At 40.7% G+C, this 23160-nt stretch overlaps 1 protein-coding gene across 3 annotated transcripts; it reads right to left on the bottom strand.

The window, feature by feature from the left end:
• LOC140337058 (solute carrier family 26 member 6-like) lies at positions 1-23043 on the bottom strand. Of its 3 annotated transcripts, none has more exons than XM_072420571.1 (20): positions 22812-23043; positions 18489-18655; positions 16994-17133; positions 16693-16803; positions 15212-15378; positions 14927-15091; positions 14372-14524; positions 13421-13503; positions 12992-13139; positions 12793-12906; positions 11966-12043; positions 9992-10087; positions 9145-9251; positions 8612-8681; positions 7728-7820; positions 5634-5762; positions 5124-5312; positions 4392-4446; positions 3365-3501; positions 1-1870 (listed from the first exon to the last, which is right to left on the bottom strand). In XM_072420571.1, exons 2-20 carry the CDS (start codon positions 18617-18619, stop codon positions 1850-1852), a joined length of 2187 nt encoding a protein of 728 aa, XP_072276672.1. In that variant the 5' UTR covers positions 18620-18655; positions 22812-23043; the 3' UTR covers positions 1-1849. The 3 variants fall into 3 exon arrangements, with proteins under 3 accessions (XP_072276672.1, XP_072276674.1, XP_072276673.1); XM_072420573.1 differs by lacking the exon at positions 22812-23043 and adding an exon at positions 20558-21275; XM_072420572.1 differs by lacking the exon at positions 22812-23043 and having other exon boundaries at positions 18489-21275.
• Positions 23044-23160: the final 117 nt, after the last annotated feature.

Raw genomic sequence — 23160 nt, forward strand, 5'->3', positions numbered from 1 at the left:
TTTTTTGGGAAAATGTTGAACTTTATTAAATCGGACACATTTGCTACAATGAAAGTCACCTTGATAAAAAATAGAGACATGGCATTGTAAATGACATCTAAGTAGCACCATAAAAGCCTTTATGTCTGTCCATCCCTAAAACATTTAACCCATTGCAGTGTGAGAAACAGAACTGAGAATTGTATTGACAATATGGACAATTGCTCCCTAGGTATATCATTCCCCCCATCATGAAATGGAGTGAAACAAAATATGGTTGTGTTTTGAGTTGACAAATATGAAAAAAGTTTTGGTTCTTTTTGTACAATGGCTTTCAAACACACTTATTAAGAAACTAGAAGTTCTGTACAAGGCTCAAAATAATTGCGGAGAGGTTCTGATTGAGGCAGAGTTGCTTTGACCCAAGAAAGACATTCTTCTACACATCTGTAGCTAGGTTTGAACTATCAGATATAGTTAAAGGATGAGTTAGGGTTTTACTGCTTCCAACAAAATTGTCTCCCCTGGAGTGCTTTTTGTTTCCCTTATGTCCAATTTCTCTTAATGCCTAATTGAACTTTTAGGTAAATCAGAATAAAACCCTCCAAGAGCACCAAACCAAATAGTGTTTATAAATACAATTCAAAAATACCGTTTAGTTGTTTAAGAAAGCAGCCACAGCCTGTGTAGAAATGGCATGATACGGAGAAGGATCACGCAATGGACAACAAATTGGTGTGAACTGAAACCAAAAGAGCAGTTCCCCTGTTTTTGGGTTGGCTATGCACTGAGCAATGCTGCTGGTAAGAGCAAGCTCTGTAGGTCTGACTTTGAAGCGAGGGGGTGTTGTGTCTGTAAAAAATTTGGGCAAATTTTCCCTCATCTTGTTTTTTAAAGGACATGAAATAGGAAAAAAAACAGTCACCTGGATAAAAAAACAGAGCGCTGAGAGTTGAACAGTTTCTAGGTCTACCTAAAGCAGAAAATAAACTATAAAAAATTGTAAGCAGGGTGATTTTTTATTGAAGAAGGGACAGATTTACCTGCTGCAATAAAACCTACTTATCTGCCTGTTTGCAATCTTTTCTGAAATGGTAGGATGCCAGGTATCCATACATACCACAGGCTGTAGGGAAATGGATTAACTGTGCGTGGATGTTACGTCATTCTGATCTAGCCAATCAGGATGGCCAAGGATGCAGAACCCAGAACTAGAGGACCAAACCAGGTAAAGATTGCGGCACCCATAACAGAGTGAGGTCAGGGGGTGTCAGGGAAGGGGCACTGTCTGTCCTTTCTGCAATATTGGGCCTGTCTGGTTGCAATTTTTGTGATTTTTTAATTTATTTCTGTGTAAGTGTTCCCATACTTGCACAAAGAAAAATCTGTGCTTTTGGGCAAAGAAAGAAAAAATAGTAGGGCCTAATTTTTTTTCAAAGTACTAAAGTACTGCTGACATTCTTATAAAATTCCAGTTGCCTAGCTTAGTCAGGCTTCCTTATTTCTTAATGAACAGCAGGAAGCCACCTTCTCCAAACCCCCAATTACATAATTTTCAATGACCCACATTTTTTTCAGCACAATCAGACAGAAAAGTTACTCAAAGGTTCAAAAACTCAAGGAATTTCAGACACCAAAACTGCCTATTCATAGTTCTTTTAAAATCATTATCTGGTCCTGGAATTATTTTGTGCCAATATAAATAGAGTAATCCGGTGATAAACTGAAATCCTCTGCTAGATGGCATTAGAAGCTGCACAACAATGGAAGTGCTCAGCGCTTCCATTGAATCCAAAACATTATTTATGATGTGACAACGTTCTTTGTGGCTTCTCTAATGCTGTTCTTCTGGTATGGAGCTCTCTTCTCTTTATATCTTTGTAGAAAATGTCTGCAGGAAAGAGAAAAGTGGTTAATGGTAGTTAAAGAATTATTGGTGTTGAAGGTTTGCAAGCCAACATCCTTAGTATCCCAATTCTAACCAGATAATTAAAATATTTCAGATAAATGTTATCGGATTTCTGTTTGTATGTCATTTGTTTTAATCATGTACAGCTGCTGTGTCCACTATGGGGGTTCCCACTATCCTGGCCATTTCCTGGGTCTTCACGTCTGGTGTACACATTAATATTTATGAATATTATGAGGGGTTCCTATCATCTAGGGCACCAAGTTCCCAGGTCTGTACATTGCTGTGCCCAGGCCAGAGGTTCCCACAATCCCCATGCTGAGTTCCCAGGTCTGCATACCTGCTGTGCCCATTAGGAGGGGCTTCAACCATCTCTGTGCTGAGTGTATGACTCTGTAAACCTGCTGTACCCAATATGGGGGTTCCCATTATCTCGGCAACGAGTTCCCGGGTCTTCACATCTGTTGTATACATTATGAGGGGTTCCTACCATCCATTCACTGAGTTCCTTGATAGTTACACCTGCTGTACCCATTCTAGAGGTTCCCACAACCCCCATGCTAAGTTTCCATGTCTGTACACCTGCTGTTTCCATTATGAGGATCTCCATCCAGCTCAATGAGGAGTTGCTTACTCGTGTACACCTGTTGTGTCCACTATGGAGGTTCCCAGTATTCTGGCACCAAGTTTCTGGGTCTTCACATCTTCTACCGTACTCATTATGAAGGGTTCCTATCATCCCTGCATGCAGTTTCTGGGTCTGCCCTCCTGCTGTGCCCATTCCAGAGGTTCCCACATTCCCCATTAAGTTCTCAGGTCTGTACACCTGTTGTGCCCATTATGAGGGGTCCTCACCATCTCTGTGCTGTGTTTCGGACTCCTGGGTACACCTGCTGTGTCCACTATGGGGGTTTCCATTATCTCTGCACCAACTTCCTGAGTCTTCCTACCTCCTGTAATCATTATGAGGGGTCCTGATCATCCCTGCACCGAGTTCCCAGGTCTGTACACCTGCTGTGCTCAGTCCAGAGATTCCCACAATCCCCATGCAGAGTTCCCAGGTCTGTATACTAGCTGTGCCCTTTACGAGTGTTCCCATCATCCCTGCGCGGGTTATTTTATATTAATAAAAACATAGGAGGAGAAACCGGATCAAATGTGGGGGTTCAAATGCCCAAAATTCCCAAATGTGTAGGAACAGAAGTGGGTATAATGGCAATGAGATCTCACCATTGGAGTATTCTAAACATAGAAGCCAGGGGCTGACTTTGACTGCACACCAGGTTCAATTTATACCCAAGATATCAAATTTAGGGCACCCTATTCTGGGAATGTTTTGTAAATTATTTAGGTGTGAGTCTAACCTAATAATGTGTGGTACTAAAAATCTAAATCTCTTGTTAAATAACATTTAGAGTTCCCAAATTAAATTCAATGGATAAAGAAGGTTTTATATGTAAGAATGTTTGGACTCACATGATTGTCCTTCTCTTCTTGATATTCCGGTGTGTGGATGATGTAGGTGACGGCATCATGGATGGAGGGGAATAACTGTGACTTGGTAATAGTCTTGCTGTAAAAGCTCCCCACTTCTAGCTGTTCCAGAACATTCTCTATTACAAAAAGAAATATACTCAGGTTACATGGGCATAAAGAGATAAACGTACAAATGTGAGCTGTGTACTGCTCTGAGCCCCAGGACACCAATCATGAATAAATGAATCAAACAAAATTTTCACTTCTGACCCAATTTCCAATCGGATAGAACAATTGGATATTCACTAGCCAACCTGTAAGCAACTCTTTTTTGTATTCTTTAATTGGACATGTACCAACTATCAAACAGATCCAATTGGAATCCCAGCTGCCTTCCATCCCAAAAAAATACATACTACACGTGTTTGTCATATTTTAAGAATTCCTCATCAACAAATTCATTGAGCACAAAATTACAATGCATTTGCCCATGTAGAATAGACTTAAATTTCTGTTTTTCTTTCTTTTCAAACGGCAAGAAAAGAAAAAGATAGCACAAAAATGTTGTGTTGTATATTAAATTGAAAGTTTGTGGGGGGGTGTTCTGAGGAGCTTAGATTTAATAACTAACTAATATCAGAAAACCAAAGAATTTCTGCAATTTAGCAACAGTGTCATCCTAAACAAATGGAACTGTGTTGTCTTAATTACATTGTAACACATATATTCCTCCCACCCCCGAGGTAGCCGCACACAACTGGGCCGTGTATGCAAATCCATTGCAACACTTGTGACAACAATTATCAAGCTGTTGTTATCTTCTTGTAATACATGAGTCCAACTACAATCAAACTAAACTAAAACTAGCAGCAATTTTATTATGTCCTTGGTACAATAATGTGGAAGATAACCAACTTCAAAAGCATCTCCAAGAGCATATGGAAAGATTTTGAAAAAAAATGTATTTTGTATGTTAGTTATACATTTGAAAATTCCTTTTAGTGTTTGCTTTTATTATATGACTTACCATGACATCCCACAAGGTAAACGTTTACATCGATTTCATTGAAATCACGAAATATCTAAAATAAATAGAAGGGTAGAGACATTAAAAGAAAATGTTCTTACTTCAATGGTATCGCATTCATCATGAATATTAACCAAAACATATCTGAGCTTTACAATCAACATAACCAACATTGTAAAGTGAGCAAATCTAACCCTTGTGCTAACCTAGAAAATTTACACTTAGCCCACAGCTCTAATACCCCACTACTCCCTAACAACTCAACTGGGGAGCAATGCATTCCCAAATCCCAAAAAGGCAGCCTTTTCAAATGCACAGACAAAATTTTATGACTCAATTTTTATGGCTCAATTTTTTTATGATGCAGTGCACCACCCTGTAAAGTTGTGTGTTAAGCATGCACTGTGGTACACTCCAGTGTTGGTAAGGCATTGGGTGCCATTGACGATGGATAGCACCACAATGCACCAATACATACATTGTGTTATTGTGCATGTGTTCCTACCATGTATAGGGGCAAATGGGCCCCAAATGCCCATAGCCTGGCTACAATTATTGTTTAGCATATCCCCTCAACATTTATAATCCTAAAACCTACAATTCTTTTTAGCAAAAATTTCCCCAAGGACTCAATTCTTGTAAAACAGTGAACCAAAAGTATACAACCAATTGCTGCCAGCATTTTGGTCGACAGTATATTAAAGGGGATGTACTACAAGCTTCCACACTTACATTTTTCAGCATTTTGAGGCTGACGGTGTCTACAAAGCTAACAGTGCTTAGATCCAAGATGAGAGAGTGAATGGGACGTTTATTCAGTTCCAGAGAGTTCACTGTGCCCCCTATGATTTCATAGTCTTTCCTGATGACTGTATCTGCAGTGCTCAAAGTAGGTAAGGCACTCATATCAACTTCATTGGCCTAGAAGACATGAAACACAATGGGGTCAAATAACTAACTTGCATAAATTATGTTAAATTCGCTATTTTATCACATGATCATTTTCTCTTTAAAACATTTAATGAACACCCTAAAATACTGACAATATTTAAACAATGAAAGCCATTATTTCCTAAGAATTGTATTTAATCCCCACCATTGTCTGTTCAGTGATTAATTTTATTTAGAATTTATTAATATACCAAAAACTGAAATATCAGAATTGGAAGATGGCAGATGAACTCATTTATTAAGATTAAGCCTTCATTTCACCCTTACATTCCAGTATTGGAATCTGCTTACTTTGTCTCGTGTCACTTTCCTTTGTTTCAGTTCTTTCTTAGCTTGTTTTTCAGCCTTTTTCTGTAACTGAGCTTCCTTTTTAATGGCCTTTTTCTTCATCTCAATAAGTTTATCCACTTCAATTCCACTCTGCAAATAAAAATGTTTGGAAAGATGAAGAAAAACATAATTCCATAAATAACAGATATTATTTCCTTGAAAATAACACTTCCAACTACAAAAAAAAAAAAAAAAAATGGCTATCTACAGAAAGGTTGTAGGAACCCTAGATGGAGTACACATTTTTGATGTGATACAGACAATCCTATTCTTTTCAACTTTTTGAATAAGCATATGCCACGCTGAGTTCAAAGCAACCTAAATGGATAATTCATTGGATAAATTCAAGGTATTTCTTGACAGACCCGGACTGTGCATGTTGATATCTGTCAGCAATGTCTGATGCTTGATAATCAATATGCTCATAGGTTTGCCAACAACTGACCATCGTGCCTCAACTATCCAACATTATTATGATTAATTGTATTCTTGTGCCAAAAGCCAACTTCATCAAGACATGGTTTGAGAATTTTTCAGTGTGAAGGAACTCCAGTGGCCTACATTGAACTTAGAACTCTACTGATTGTTCAAGGTGTATTGGAATGCCAAAAATGAGCCAATAATTATTGGAAGGACAGTTATGAGCCTCCATTATTCAAATGATTGCAATTCAAATAACTTTGAAGGCGGCCTGTTTTTCACTAATCATAAATGTACCCCTGTGCCAAAAGCCAGCTCCATCAAGACAAGGTTTGAGGTATTTTAGTGTGGAGGAACTCAAATGGCCTGCACAGAACCCCGGCCTCAACCCTATTAACTCTTCTGTATTCATGGGAACATCAATTAAGAGTTAATACATTGGAAGGACAGTTTTGAGAGTTACATTCAAGGGGGCATAATTGTACCTATGCACCAAAAGCCAGTTTCATCAAGACAAGGTTTGGGTTGTTTTTGTGTGGAGAACTCAATATCTCAACAGTACTAACACGTGGATGTATTTTAAGTTTAGTTATAAGCCAGGATGTATTGGAAGGACAGTTATGAACGTCTATTATTCAACTTATTGCAACTCAAAAAGAAGGCTTGATTCTTACTAAGCATGATTGTACTTCTGTGCCCAAGAGAAGCTTCATCAAGACATGGTTTGAGAAGCTTTGGTGTGAAGGGACATGAGTAGCCTGCACAGTGCCCTGGCCTCAACACTGCTAACCCTTCAGGGGATGTGTTGTAATGGTAATTATAGGCCGGGATATATTGGAAGGTCAAATGGATTCTCCAAAATTCAAATTATTGCAAAACAAAACAGCTTGAAGAAGGTCTGTTTCTCAGTAAGCGTAATTGTCCTTCTGTACCCAAAGGAAGGTTCACCAAGACATGGATTGAGGAGCTTTGGTGAGGAGGAACTTGAGTTGCTTGCACAGAGCCCTGAACTACCCTGCAATCTTGGGGCAGCCTTTGAGGATCACCTTCCTTAGGCCTGTGCTTTGCCTTCAAGTCCCTCGACAGTTATTGTCCCACTTACCTTTCTGGCCTTGTAAAAAAAAAAAAAACCCCCCTAGCCGCTCTCTCCGCTCCTCCAATGACCTACTAATGATTTCCTCACTCATAACCACATTACACGCACGGCTCCAAGACTTTTCTCATTTTCCCTGCTCATTTAAAAGAGTATTCAAAATGCATTTTTCCAAACTTGCCTACCCATCTTCTTCTGTCTTTTGAAACCATCACTACTTCCTACCACTACATATCTCCCATCCTATTGTGTGTGACTTCCCCCACCTCCTAGATTGTAAGCTCTTCGGGGCAGGGTCCTCTCCTCCTGCGTCACTGTCTGTATTCGTCTGTCATTTGCAACCTATTTATTGTACAGCGCTGCGTAATATGTTGCCGCTATAAAATTGCTGTTTAATAATAATAAATAATAACAAGAAAAGTTTTTGACCACCTTATTTAGTAAAGCAGTGTGAATCCAATCAGACACTTTTTTTTTTATATGTTAAACCTATTTTTCCCCTCTTTGGTGAAGACATTGCAGATAAAGAACATCAAACGTACCATCTTTTTCACAGCGTTTGCATATAAATCAGCATTAGCAAAGTAAATTGTGGAAGATGATTTGAAGATCTTTATACCTTGGACTTCCTGAGCCTGCAAAATAGATAACACAGGAAATTTTAAGTTTTTTAATGTAGTTTTTATTTAAATATTTTGGTTTTTTTTTTTATCATTTTAACTTGGATAAATATGTTATATTGAAAATAACATATCTGAGATTACTGAGTTACATGCAGTCTTCAGTTTCCCATGCTACGAGAATGGTATCTACATCACAGTTGTGTGTCCTCCGAGTTTTGAAACCGTACTGTCACTGACCTCTGCGGTACTCAAATTATTGATCAGAAAACATTAGTTTCCATTTACATTTTTTAAACTGTGGCCACCAGAGAAAGAAAAAGAGGGGAGAGGGGAGAGAGAAAAAGGAGAAGGAGAGATAAGAGAAGGGAGAGGGGAGAAAGAAAAAGAAGAGAAGAAGAGAGAAAAAAAAGAGAAGCAAAAGAAGGGAAGAGAGTAAACGGAGAAGGAGAGAAGAAGAGAGAAAAAGAAGCGGAACAGAGAAAATGGAGGAAAAGAAGAAGAGAGAAAATGGAGAAGAAAGGAAGAAAAGAAGAAAGATGATGAGAGGGAGAAAAATGTATTATATAATGACAAATTCAACTAAGCCATTGTGAAGTATAAATATACATATTAAACAATATCAAAAAATACATTTGTGATGTAAGTTGTGAATGTATACCATTTTGTTTGCATAATATATTATTTTTTGTACATCGGAGTCCTTTCTAGTGGCTGTCCGCGTTTCAGCTCCGAAAAGAGTGGTTTGCAATGAGAAATACTGAACAGCATAGCATGCATTAGCAGACAGTGTCATTAGCTCTCACCTGTGGGTACTGAGCCACATCTCTGTAAATATGAGTGCTGGGAACTTGGCCAAGAATGGAATAGTGAGGTCTATAGGAGAAGCAGATGAACAAAAAACTTGATGATATGCCAAACATAAAGCAGGAAATTGCTGAACTATACACCAACCTCATGCAATGTGAAAAACAGGAATTGTGATTCCTTCAGCCAAGAGAAGACAAATATATTTCTGTTTAAAAATACATTACATAAGATACATAATGATTATGGCTATTTTGGGCAACTCAGTCCAAACACCATGAGGTCTTTAATATGTTAAGGTGTAAATGCTTATGAAACAAACCCGAGGTATGCTGGGATATTTTCCCAAGAACAACTTAAATAAAGGATTTTCATCATTACAGAACAAGTCCTGAAGAGTGTAACATAACCTCCACCACCGATCAACTACATCATTGGAAACCATGGCAGACATCATGAAATGTAACAATGTTTTACCCGTATTGTGTTCTATTTACAAGACATTAATAGCCAATGACAAAGAAAGACTCACAGCTGTGTCCTGAAGATGACAGTCAGAAGAGAGAAAGCCACAGACACTGCCAGTCCCAGATCTAAGTTTAGGAGAATCGTAGCCACAAAAGTCACCAGCCAGACCACCTAAAAATAATCAGATTGAAAGGTTTCTTAATACTAATAATTCATAGAAATCCCAAGCTGAGAACCTTGGTTTTAAAAGAGCTTACTCAGCCTAAGAATCTAATGAATGCCAAATCACTAGTTTGTCCATGCAACAGGTTACTTCCCTTACAATGTGTGTGCTCCCTTACAATGCAGGACTGCGGCTCCTGCATTGCATGTGATGACATCAGTACCTGCAATTGATGGAGTGCTTTATGTATTTGGGAGACCAGTTGTACTAGAAAAGGACGTCTGCAGGATGAAAAGTTAAGGTATGTAAAGATTTATTTATAGTACCCTAACACAAGCTTTTCAATTAATAATTGATTATTAATTTTCTCAGGGATCAGCTTTGATGTAGAGGTCCCCAGCATAGTTGATCTTAAATGCAGATTTTCCCAGCAGTATATATTAGCATTGGTTTCCTGCCATCATGTGTTATTAAAACTCCAGGAGTGAAAGAATAATGTTGCATAATATAGAAGTCATTGAAAGGCTGGGGCTTGGGGCTTCCACGGGACTATTGGTGACGAGAGGACTGCCAGTGTGGTCACATGGTCCTCCATACTCAGAGGTACCGGACTTTTAGGGTTACAAGATCAAGGGTTTTCTTGTATTACCATTTACCTCCCTGAAATTAACTTGATTGCCTTCCACATAGAAATGTATTTATCTCTGAAGCCTCATGAATGTTACATATTAGTTGAGAAATACATTACCAAGTCTATCCTGTTTGTTCTCCATAGCAGGGGGATATCTCTGAACTGCTTGAAGATACCCTTCAAATTTACAATGACAACCGATGCCAGAATTGCCTGGAAACAAATCATGGAATTAGGAATACAACAGAAGGATATGGTAATTGCTGGTTGACCTAATCTATGGTATTTCAGGAGTAGCAAAGATAGTAATATAGGTAGCAGAAAATACAAATATTTCTCACTGCCCATCTATGGAATGTGGCCCTGCGTATCCTTTCATGATGCTCTGGACCCCATAACCAGCACACTGCCCATTCTTCCTAAAGGGAACCTTTGGCATTTTCATTTACAATAAATACCATGGACATAGTATTGTTGCGCCATGACAATTGGTTCATGCTGGTTCCCCATAACGAACTATACTACCAATAGCTCAGGTCAGGACAGGGTACAGGACAGTCATGTCATTGATTCTGTAGCGGTCTTGATGTTAATCTGCCTAAATGAGGCATGGCCAATTGGAATTATTAGAATCTATATCACATCTTGCTAGCAATAGATAGTGTCGGAATGCAACAATTCACCCAAATTTATCCCAATGTTGAGTTGATTTGTAGGTGAATTTGAATCCCATTCAACGTAATGACAGAAGCCAACCAACCAATTGACCAATATGATCAACAAGGCTCAGCCAATCTAGCCGGTAGACTTTGACAGTTGTCTTAGGCTATGTACACACGACAGATGATTTTTGGCCGATACGAGTTGTGGGGCTCGTCTCGGACGAGAATCTGACATGTGTACAGAAGTTGTCCAACTTTGTTCATGGATCTGTCCTGGCATATCCATTAATGATGGATGATGAACAACCGCAATGAAAGTGAAGGGGAGAGAGCGCAGCAGAGTTCCTGAATCCTTGGTTGTGCAACAATTAGGATGGTGGCACTGTGACAGTTGTTATTCTAACATTACATCACATTAGGTTTCCTCAATGTGTAAGAGAGCAAAGAGTGGGCATGTTTGGGAATAGTCCTGATCATAAGCAGGGGTTCCCAAATCCTGAGATAAAAGAAGTGGGGTGACCTGGTGCATTACTGCAATGTCTATATGAACAGAGGTCAGCTTGCATTAAATAGGTAAGTTGTAGGCCCTTCAAGCATTTCATGGTTAGATTTTAGTTTATAAATGGAGTGCATGTTTAAAGTCTAACTGAGCATTAAGTCTTAGTCAGCTAACTGTCCAGTGCATCAAAAAAGGATGCAAATTGGGTTTTCTCTATAGAGTAAAATAGACTTGCCGTCTGCATACCTTCTAGAAGTGGTCTTTCTGTAGAGGTAAGACATGGTCCCTGTTGAGTCAAAACAGCTCTCGAAAGCCAAAAGGGATTACATTTGTCAGTTGTAGACCAATATTTCTTTGGGGGGGGGGGGGGGGGTTGGTGGACCTATGCAAAGGGACCACTGTATATACAAAGGGCTCTATTTATAAATGATTGACACATAATATTCATTTATTAATTTCCTATGGGAGAACATGCCATTGTTTTAATGGGGAATTAAAGGAGACCTGTAGAGAAATTCAAACATCTGTCAGACAATTTCAGAAGAATTGACTGAAAAAATAGTTTTTAAACAGAGCCCGAAGAGTGGATAGATCCCACTCTACAGCATGCTGGGAGTGATCAGATTCGTCTACCCAGGCTTTGCTGCTTTCTATAGAAAAATCACACTCCAAGCCTTTGTACACATTTTGTTTCCATGCACTTGACTCAAATTTAGCTCATTTGCACTGAAAAATCAGTTGGCCTTGGATAATTTTATTGGTTGTTATCCTTCCTGTCAACTTCAGTTACAAAATATGTTTGGAGCTAAAATGTTTTTTCAGTGTAGAATGACAGAACAATGCCGGTCATTGTATGCTTCCACCACCTGTCAGCTATAGAAGACAAAAGGCAAATTTTTGATAAACTCACCGTGCTGGAAATGAACTCACTTTTGGCAGAGTCTTAAACAGCTCACCGGCCTTAAGAATGATGATGAGAATAACAAAACACGACATGGCCCCTGCAACCTAAAGAAAGACAGCTGTGAATTTCGCTTATTTACATTCGTCTACTCACTGTGGGATCAGTGGTCCCTTTAATAATATTTAAATTATATTTACTATTAAGGAAATACTATAGTAGAAACAGTTGCAATTCTTAAAAGTTTTAGGATTTGCATTTACTCAAGTATAAACCAGGATTTTCGATACCTGTAAATGCCATTAGGAAAAGAATCCCAGTATATACCAGGGTTACACCAGTAGATGTCACTATGTCCACATTTAAACTGTATACCAAACTCTTACCTTCAGACAATATTAGAGCTTGTTACACACTTTCCATAAGAACACAGTGCCATCTACTGGTAACCAACAAAAATGCACAAAAAGATATTTTAAGAACCTGTCATAACCATCTCAGAGGTATAGTATACTTTAATCCATAAAAAGAGGGGGGGGGGGGGATAAACAGACTGAGCCCATGTGATTTCTTTCTCGGTTTCCCCTCATAATGATTTATTGCAGTTTTTATGATATATAGGCACATAATTTTGCTTCTGTGATTCATAAAGTAGGATAGTATAGGTCAATGGCATCACATAGAAATCCCAACCTACATTTCTATGAGCCACTCTCACCTATCAAATCACTTTTCTATTGGATCCTGCTCACTGCTTTATGGCTATTCACTGAATATGTATTTGAGGTCACACTCTTCTTTCATGGGAAAGGGAAGTCAATGCATAATTCGGATTGGTGGATGACACTCTTCTTACCTGGCTGTTTCCTCCCGTGCTTTCCTGTACCAAACTCCTCGACATGGCTGTCCCGATTGTGAAACACTGGAAAAAACTTCCTACAGAATTACTGAGACCCAAAGCGATGAATTCCTACAAGAAGAAAAACAATACTTCTATTAGTTGTCATCTATTCCAGCAATATTCAAATACTGGAGGAGGAAACAGAAGATTTGACCTGGTTACTGTCTATGCTGTACCCGTGCTTCACCGCAAACATCTTCACTAGAGAGATGGTGAAGGCGTACACTACCACCGCTATGGCAAAGGCATTGCCAACCACACTGGCAAAGAGGGAAACGTCTGGCAAAACTGGAGCCTTCATCCTACAGCACAAAAAGGAGAAATGTAGTTTACAGGGACAGCACGGTGGCTCAGTAGTTAGCACTCTGGCCTTTGCAGCACAGCATGCTGTAGCCATAAGTGTTGGAGAGCAGCCACGGGACAGCAGGGTCCCCAATGACCTCCAAAATATTAGCGCTGGACAGAGATAACCGTTCAATATGGCTCATCCTGGTTCCGCTACCATCTCAGCTTCAGTTTTACGTATAATTACACACATTTACTGACTGTAGCTAATTAGCCTCATAAATTATTCAGTGCTTACCCTGTTGGGATGACTCCGACAATTTCCACGCCATACGCTTTGTTCAGGTCGGCCCCGTACGTTATCCCAGTGGCCACAATTAGCTAAACACAGAGCAGACAGAGGAGGTGTCACAGACAGCTGCTATAGAACATTCCTATACCATGACTTGGATACACCTGGACTGTGCAAGGCAGAGATGTGCTTCAACTCAATGCCATCTGCCTCTAGAATCGCAGGCGATACACTAAATCCGCCACCACTTATTGGGGCCTTGACAATGTGCAAACAGTCCATTAGGGTCTCTGAGAAAAAATTCTAAACTAACCAGTACATTATGTGATGTTCTCAGGTGCAACTGGATGCCATCTGCCTTTGGCATGGTGGATGAATTCACAGACAGAATGGCTAAACCAAATCTTCCACCACTTAAAGGGACCTTGACAATGTGCAACAATGGAAGTTATTTTTTTGGGGTCCCCGAGATATAATTCTAAACAAACCAGTTGGTTATATGATTTTTCTCTTGAGGTTTTGGCATACAGGTGCAATTGAATGCCATGTGCATTTGGCATTACCAGTCAATTCATGAATAGAATGGTGACACGGACAATGTGTGACAATGGCAAACTTTCTATTGTGGTCTTTGGGAAATAAATATACACATAGAACACAATATGTGATTTTCTCTTGATGTTATTTTTACCATTGAATCAAACCTTGTATTGATTGGAGGTATTTAGTGCAGACCTGCACTGCAATGCTTAGTGCACTCAAAAGGTCCATTGGGGTATTATTAAGAATGATGATCTTGGTTTCATTCAGTTGCATGTTACTGTGCATCTGCAGGAAAATGCACAGCATTGCAGCTGTTCCCACAGCACAAATACGTGGTTTGGTTTGAGATTTACGTTTCACAAATTTTATAACCCTGTATACTTAGAACAATATAATCTTTGTTACAAGCCTCACCGTGATCAGCTCAATGGGTATAGGAAATGGGATCTTCGAGTTGTATTTCTCATTCAAAAACTTTACCAGGAATAGGACAGTGATTGCAATAAGACCAATGAGAAGAGAGGCGATGTTCGTCTTGGGCAGCTGGCTGCAGATATTAACAATGGTCTGGAGAGGAGGAGAAAAGCACTGCAATAACTCAAGGAGCAAAATGGTAAATTCATCAATGGCAACAATAAGAATTTAGTTTCCCCAAATCACTATTATTAGATCTTCTATACATACATACAGAAAGGCAGAAGTGCTCAATTATCTGCATCAGCAAATTAAATGGACATATATGTGTAAATGAAAAAGTAAGTACAGCTAACACACACAGCACTTTCCTGGGCGTAGTGTCAGCAAGTAATTTGCTAAACTAGTAAAACTTCCCACTCCCAGGTTTGTATACCATAAGGACTCCCTTTGCTATAGTAGATGTTGGTAACTAAACAATGGAGATGCAGATCGGCTATAGATTGTCACGTTGCACATATCACAAATGATGCAAAGAATACAACAGGGTCTTACATAGATGAGGGACAGCGGGTGGCTCCTTTGGCTGATATTTACTCCCAGAATACTTTTCAGCTGAGACACAGTCACATGAATAGCTGCTGCACTGGTGTAACCACGAATCAGAGGCTCCGAAAGATAGGTCACCACAAAGCCAAACTGCACCAGACCCAACAAGATCTGACAATAAGGACATCATGATAAGAATTTTTTTGTGAGATAAAAAAAATATATACAACAGTTCTATATACGGTCATTAGTTTTTGAAAAACCAGTGGTATATGATGGAAATCTTCATACCTGAAATATTCCTACTAATAATGTTAAGGCTGCAGCCACCTGAACCCTGGCTGCATCCCTGGCTACTTCATCCACCATCGTCTCATTTCCCGGTATTTTAAAATCGTCCGATGGTGCCAACGACTCTGTTACACTTCCAACCATCACAGAGATGACTGCAAAGGTCCCTGCAATGAAAGGTAAAAAAAAGGAATACATATCTGTATTTATAGACACAGATATATATGGACCGATCAGCCAAAAAACATTAAAACCAGGTGAATTGAATAACATCGATGATCTGGGTTACAATGACCCTGCCAAGGGAAGGCAGCAAGTGATCAGTTTTGGAAGGTGCTAGAAAACCAGGAAAAATGGGCAAGGGATCTGAGTGACATTGGCAAGGGCCAAATTGTGATGTTGATGGGTCAGTAGCAGGACTTGTGGGGTGTTCCTGGTATGCAGAGGTTATTCCTGTCCAATAGTGATCCAAAGAAGGAAAACTGGTGGACTGGCATTGAGGTCATGGGTGCCTAAAGACACATGAATAATTGTTGAAAGGGTAGAAAAGCCCACGTGGTCCGATTCCACAGAAGAGCTATTGTAGCACACAATACTAAAAGACAAAATCGGTAACAATAAGAGAATTTGTGTATGGGACTGCGTAGTTGCAGACCAATCAGGGTGCCCAGGTTTCCCAAGTGCACCATTGAAATTTCCTAAAATGGCATTAGAACTGCACCATGGAGCAATGGAAGAAAGTGTTGTGGTCTGATGAATTTTCTTTTAGATCCTGTGGATGCATGTATGCCATTTACCCAGGGAAAAGATGGCAGAAGCGTGTGCTATGGGAAAATTGCAGACTGGCAGAGACAAATAGATGCTCTATGGGAAGATGGCAGGCTGCAGAGGCAATAGGATGCGCTATGGGAAGATGGCAGACTGGCCGAGGCAAATGGATGCACTATGGAAATATGGCAGGCTGGCAGAGACAATAGGATGCTCTACTGTAGGCTGGCAGGCTGTCAAAGCCAATTTGATGCACTATGAGAAGATGACAGGCTGTCAGAGGCAATAGGGTGCTCTATGGGAAGATGGTGGACTGGCAGAGGCAATAGGATGCTCTATGGCAAAATGGCAGGCTGTCATAGGCAATAGGATGCACTATGAGAAGATGGCAGGCTGGCAGGGACAAATGGATGCAATATGGGAAGATAGCAGAGGCAGTATGACTTAAAGGATATACTGCTACATCTTGGTGCCAGAAACAGCAGGACTCCTTCAGAGGTTTTGTGGAGTCCATTTCCATATGGGTCAGTGCTGCTACGGTGGGACAAAGATACTTATGCAATATTTGGCATTTGGTTTTGATGTTTTGGCTGATCAGTATATACACACAAACACATAAAAAGTGTACATTCACACATATTTGCATTCTGGCAAAATGTACAAAATGAACCTTAAGGATTGAGTGATAAAGGCACCTACAGCACTGTACCTACCTGCTGAGATGTGTCGGGATGTGCCGAATATGGAGTAAAGGATTACAGGATAGAATGAGGAGTACAGACCAAAGACTGGGGGGACTCCAGCCAACAAAGCATATGCTAAACCTGCAGAAGAGAAGCACAGAAAACAGAATGGTATTTGTGTAGAATTAGTGTTAAGGAATGGAACATCTGCATCTTCCTAAACATTTTAGAACATCATAGGAGAAGATACAAATCCCTGGTTTGTCCAGATATTCAAACTGATGTATAAGGCCAGCCATGACAGGTTCTCTTTATAACCTTAATTCTGTACCTTGTGGGAGTTGAATGATGCCAACACTGATCCCGGATATTATATCCCCCACCAGCCACTCCTTGACAGGGTATCTTGGCAGCCAATTAAGGATTGGAATAAATTTCAGGAGAAGGGATTTGGCGACCGTCCCAGAACATCTGGAATACAAAGAAATGCAGCGTGAGCACAGCAGGTTAATCGGGGCCCCTAAAATCATCTCTGTACTGCACCCTCACCCAGCAGAACTTAAACAGCAGGCAGAAATAATGGCAAAGGGAATAGTTATGGTCCAGTTGTTGGAGCTCAGGTGGTGTGAGAATTCTGCCCCGGATACACAGACATATGTCTGGATGAAGCAGAGTGATAAGGGAGCCAAGAGCACAAATAAATAATGGGAAGCAGCTGTACCTACATATTGCATATTATGGGCTTCCAGAATGGGAAAATTGCCAGCTTGAAGATATTTACAAATGTTCACTAAAAGGTAACACACGTTGCTAAAGCCAGAGGTTAAAGTCCATGTGTGTCACTGCAATTCAATGCAAGCCTGCAGCATATGTGTAGGGGCACAGAATGGAATGGGCAATTCTAACTGCTAAGATGCCACTTAGCATGTGAACTTTTCCAGTCATTTAAGCAGAAAAACCAAAACTCTAGATTCATTAAAACAAATGATAAATAAATATCTATAAATCTTGTAAAAAAAAAAAAAAAAAACTTTCTGTTATCCTTAACTTTAATTTGTAGCTGTCCCTTCAGTACTTTTTTCTGCCACTAGATGTCCTCTTAATTTAGGCCATCATCCAATTAAAGCAAAGCAAGAATAATTTTTTTTTGCAGAATACTTAAACTAACCCTCTTCTGCAATTAATGATTCCTATTTTGTTCCTTCTGTAGCAAACTGTTAACAATACACACTGACCTGCAGTAAATGTGAATGTAAAAAAAATGTGTAATGTAAAGATTACAACATCCTGGCCTGGCTGATCAAGATATTACTATAATTAAACAGTTTTTATATAGTGCCAACATATGACGCAGTGCTGTACAATAAAAAGGGGTTGCAAATGACAGACAGTGACACAGGAGAAGGAGAGGTCCCTGATCAGAAGAGCTTACAATCTAAGAGGTAGGGGAAGATAGCCAAAGATCCCGAAACTAGAAAAAACTGGTGAAGGAGCTCATGGACATTGCATAGTTGGAATTGAAGGGAGAACATTGGCTAATGGAGGAGTGGTGGAATGCACAATCACGTTTTACGACAGATCCTAGACCAGCATGTATATGGTAATTACAATGTAGGCTGCAGGGAGATCCCCTGAGAGCAAGATACAAGAAATTAATCTCAAGACAAGGTAAACTGTTCAGATATATTAATTTCAAATAATATCTGTTTGGCATTGTTTCAGATATAACTTTTATAAACGGGAAATTTTTATTCCCACTTTGCACTATAAGCCACATTTTCTGGCTCTCTGCACCATATGAAAAACTTTATCATGTCAGTGCTCACCTGAGTTTCTTCCTAAATCTGGATAGCAGTCCTGGTCCAGCATCTTGAGATCTGGGAGCGAGTTCTTCCAGTTCCGCCTCACTCAACGCCAACTGCTTTGCCCCATGATCAGGGCTGGGGGGCTCCGCCATTGTGGGTCGTGGTATATTCTCCTATCCTTCAAGCTCCTAAAACATAAGGTGAATCATTGTGAGAAGGTGAAAGAATATTGAGCTGTGTGCAAAGTACAGTACAAGCAGAATTCATAATCTAATATTAACTTGCTGGTTGAACCGTCTGACGGGATACGGGTGAGCGCATACTGGATGGAATGTGTACACCTTTTCTTAGAATCATTCAACTTCCAGAATCAAATTCAGCAAGGACAGGATTTCAAAGTGGTTTTATTAAGGGTGTCAAAGTGTCATCCAAGGGGAACTTTCTGCATCATCACAGATCTGAATAAATTGATTCCTGACATGTCAGAATAAACAATATGTATACCACCCAGCTGAGAGGGGAAACACGGATATATTGTAGAAGGAAGCATGAAAGCAAAGAACATGCCACCCTTTACAAGGGCTACAAGCACTTACCTAATCCAGAGGAGATAGGTTTGGGTAAGTGCTTGCAGCCAAGCACACAGATGCCCCATAGTAGTACATTGCATGATTTAGGGTGGGCACATGCTAATAGAGCTCTACATCTCTTGCCAAAAGGGGGGCAAATGAATGGGAGAGAGGGACCAGGGAATGAGGTTCTCCAGGAATTCATAATCTAATATTAACTGGTTGGGTAAACCATCCGATGAGATACGAGTGAGCGCGTACTTGATGGAAATTATAAACAATACGTATACCACCTGGAGAATGGGAAAGAAGGATATATTGGAGAAGGAAGCATAAAAGCAAAGAACGCGCCACCCTTTACAGGGTACTTACTTAATCCAGAGGAGATATGATTGGGAAAGTGCTTACAGCCAGCACCAAAGCACACACATACCCCATAGTACATTGCATGCCTTAAGGGTGGGCAGATGCTAATAGAGCTCTACACCCCTTACCAAAGAGGAGGGCAAATGAATGGAAGAGAGAGACAAAGGAATGAGGAACAGTTGAGTGCTACAGTATCATTTTTTTCCAGGAAGATGGATCATGGGAAAACCTGGGTGATACCGCAAAACTTAAATGGATTTCTTAAAAATCATTTGCTATTATTTGGCAAATGTTTTTTAATTTTGGACCAGATCCATCTCAGGTTTGCTGGATCACCCTGGTTCTCCCATGATAGGCTATCTTCTCCAGCCTTGAGGAGCTTTATAAAGTCAGGTCCACCCTCTCCTGTTCCTGCATGAGTCACCCAATGTCTACAGCAGCAGCCATGTTCCCTGCCCACTCCGAGCTACAATTAGAGGGGAGACAGCAAAATCTATCCCTGAGGAACTATCCCGTTTTGGTTGACAATAAGCAATCAACTGGGGAATGGAGTCAGGAGGCCGGTAATGTAAGACAAAAGCAGGCACGTCCGGTAAGTTCCCAGGTATGGTGATCACCTGACATTGAACTGGCGACCACAATTGCTCACCAGCGGTTTTATTACTTTCAGCACATCCATGAAGTAGCAATGCCATAGGCCACAATGGAGATCAGTGGTGTTTGTTTAAGAAGCGGCCAATGAATGGGTCACTTACACCACTTTCAATTGTCGTAATTATGGAATAGAGATCAAAGCGCTGATCGTGTGAAAGTTGGCCACTTTTTTTAAAATCTGGATTTTTCAAACTTGTGATCAGGGAATAAAGAATTGAATATCTTATATCCTATAATTGTGCTTCTAAATACAAAGAATCCTACCTATACAATGTACGTCCCTGCCGTGAGCGAAGCCCAGCTCGTCGCACAAACACTTCCTCGGCTGTATTTACCCTGCAAGGACTTTGAGCCGCGTGCTTGCTGAGACCTGAACCCTGGATAATTGATTAATTAAAGCAGCCTTCATGCCCTCTACAACCTCTGCAGACCTGAAGTGACTTTAGTATTAGGATATTTGCTCACCTTACACATAATTATTTGGGTGTGGGAAGTTTTTACCTGCAACAGGAACTGCTGGGAGCTCCAAGTAACACAACCAGTATTATCACACCGCCCTGTAACTACAACCAATAAAAGACAAATCCTGGCTCTCCCTTTCCAGGCTGAGTGTTGGCTGGGATAGGAATAAAGGTAATAGTGTATAAGCTCCGCCCACCCTTAAAGGGCCAGTAGACTTCAATTTAAAGAGAATCTGTCACTGTACAATTATTGTTCAAATGACAATCTTCCCGTAAGATCATATGTGCATTTATGTTATTTACATGTAAAAGGATCCATTGCATCATCATCCAAAAGCCTAGACTGCTGCTGGGTGCAGCTTTTTGGGTAAAATGTCATTGGCTCCAGCTATGGCAGAGCTTTTCAGCCTGGATTCCTCCAGAGATTGCAGGGGTTTCCTTAAACAATGACCAATTTGTGCCTCCCAGGTCAGTTTAAGTGACACCAATGATCTTTGTGGCTATCTATAAGAGTGACATTCTTCCCAATGGCGATATAGGGTTCCCCTAGAAAAAAAAGTTGAGAAACTCTGCTCTATAGTATTCTGCTTTACTGTTCCATCAGCAGCTGAATTAACAGAAAGGAAAATGCTGCAGATTAGTTTTTAAAATGTTTTACCTGCAATTTTGTAGATAACAGGTTCCCTTTTAAGCCTAATTGTGGGTGGTGGAGCTTGATGAAGAATGGTGCAGAAAGAAGTAGTATAGAGTAGTAGAGATGCTAGACCCTCCCCCCTGCTCCTTCCCTTTCTATCCCATCTACTTTTTATGTCTGTTCTAGTTGCAGACTTTCATCACTTCCTGTCTAATGTAATGAGAGGAACTAACACAAATGGGGCCCCATATAGCATTCAACCCAGGGGCCCCAACCAAAACTAGAAATAAGATTTTGTTTGACATACATGGCAGCTGCCATTGCTGTTCTCACCTTCTGGAAATACTGGTTTCCTGGCTGCCATTCCGTACTAAGCTATAGCTCACTGTCTGGTTCTTTAAGATTCAGATCCATGCACTGAGATGAAGGGCCCTTTACTGAGCAATCTGCTTATTAGGAATGGCACCCCAACATGCCGTGCACACAGCTGGCATGAGCATAAACTGGTGTAGCACATTGACATGGACTGTCTAATGCAATTTGCAATACAGTATATCAACAGTATAAATCTGATCTAAAGAGAACGTGTCATGAAACATGTATGTAGGCTGGCACTGACAACTTTGGAAATTGCTGGCTGTTATACTGGTCCAGTCGGTTTAGCAATTTTTGAGTCACTGGTCCCCAAAAAAGACTGCTGGTTGGGAATCAATTACTGCCATTGAAACACACCCGACCTGAAAGATTCCCACAAAGGAATGTCCGATTCCCTGTTTTATAAATGGCCTTTAGAGAAGGATCTAGGAGCAATGGCAGCTCTATATTTCCCTCTGTACTGTGTGTGTTGGCTCACAGCCGCACATTCTCTGCTCAGCCGCTGATCATTACCCATTGCTAACCAGAATGCCATGGCAGAGGTGTTCTGTCCTTGTCCTGCTGGCTTCATATCCTCTATGCTGTTCCATATTCAGATGTGATGAGGATGATGTTCTTGTTAATGATAAGAAGAGACTAATAATGAACTCACAAGGCACCCCTGTGATTGCATTGTATCATTCCTCATCTTCTCTCCATTCTGCAGCATCAGCTGATCCATGGAGAGGAGTTCTTATTACTATGATCTCATTTATGTAGTACTGTTATATTTAAAGTGGACCTGTCACTGAGCAATGACGACAGCTCCCATTGCAGAATTAATTCTAAAGATTGCCTATTGGATGTAAAGCTGATCTTTTGGTTTTATTAGTGTCAGTCGCATGCAGGAAACAAACGTGTGACAGCTGAATGTCTGAGCTGCTTCCTCATTCTGGGGCAGGGATTTAGAAAATATTAAAGACCAAGGATCAGAACCAGGCAAGCTGTATAATATAGAACCAGGTCAGCAATGGCAGCTCACATCATTGCTCCACTCTACACCTCAGGACACCTTAGAGAAAAGCCTGCAGGGGAAGGGGGGTGACACAGAGGAGGCTGTCGGAGTGACAACATATGGTAAATAAAAATGCTTCTTACCCCCCTACGAGAGGATTTTACTCTTGCACCAGGGGCACAGCATAGTAGCAGGGGGTCCCCTGCTTACTCTACCTCCTACAATTTAAAGTGCACAGCACTGAGCTCACAATCTAATGTCCCTACCATAGTCTAAGGCCAATTTACCTACCAGCAGGGACATTGTCAGCAAGGGGCCCTGCTGCAGCTCGCACGGTCCTTGCCTGCAGGCCCACCCTCAGTTGACAGCTCACCGCACGCACCCTCAGTCTAGAGCCTGTTCCGTTCGCCCTATGCACAGGCCTTGGGGCCTATTGGTTACAGACGGGAAGCGAAGTGGGCCCCCCCCATCTCCCAGCATTTCCTGTGCTTCCTCTGTGTGCACAAGACAGCGCTGTCGGTGCTGCGTGTTATCCTTGACCCCATGTAAGGCAGCTGGAAAAAGTGGGGGGAAATGGGGGTGAGGGAAAGGGAGAGAGAGAAGAATGGCAAAAAAAGAGTCAATTTTGCACAGGGGTCTG

The sequence above is a fragment of the Pyxicephalus adspersus genome, chromosome 8 (genome assembly GCF_032062135.1).
Source record: "Pyxicephalus adspersus chromosome 8, UCB_Pads_2.0, whole genome shotgun sequence".
NCBI lineage: Eukaryota > Metazoa > Chordata > Amphibia > Anura > Pyxicephalidae > Pyxicephalus > Pyxicephalus adspersus.

Excerpts from the sequence above, each read along its gene's own strand:
- LOC140337058 (XM_072420571.1), bottom strand. The coding sequence starts at position 18,619 with ATGGCGGAGCCCCCCAGCCCTGATCATGGGGCAAAGCAGTTGGCGTTG. Across the intron at positions 14,525-14,926 it reads ACCCGCTGTCCCTCATCTAT|ACCATTGTTAATATCTGCAG; the intron begins GTAAGACCCTGT and ends CCTCCTCTCCAG. Across the intron at positions 9,252-9,991 it reads GAACAAACAGGATAGACTTG|GTGGTCTGGCTGGTGACTTT; the intron begins GTAATGTATTTC and ends GATTATTTTTAG.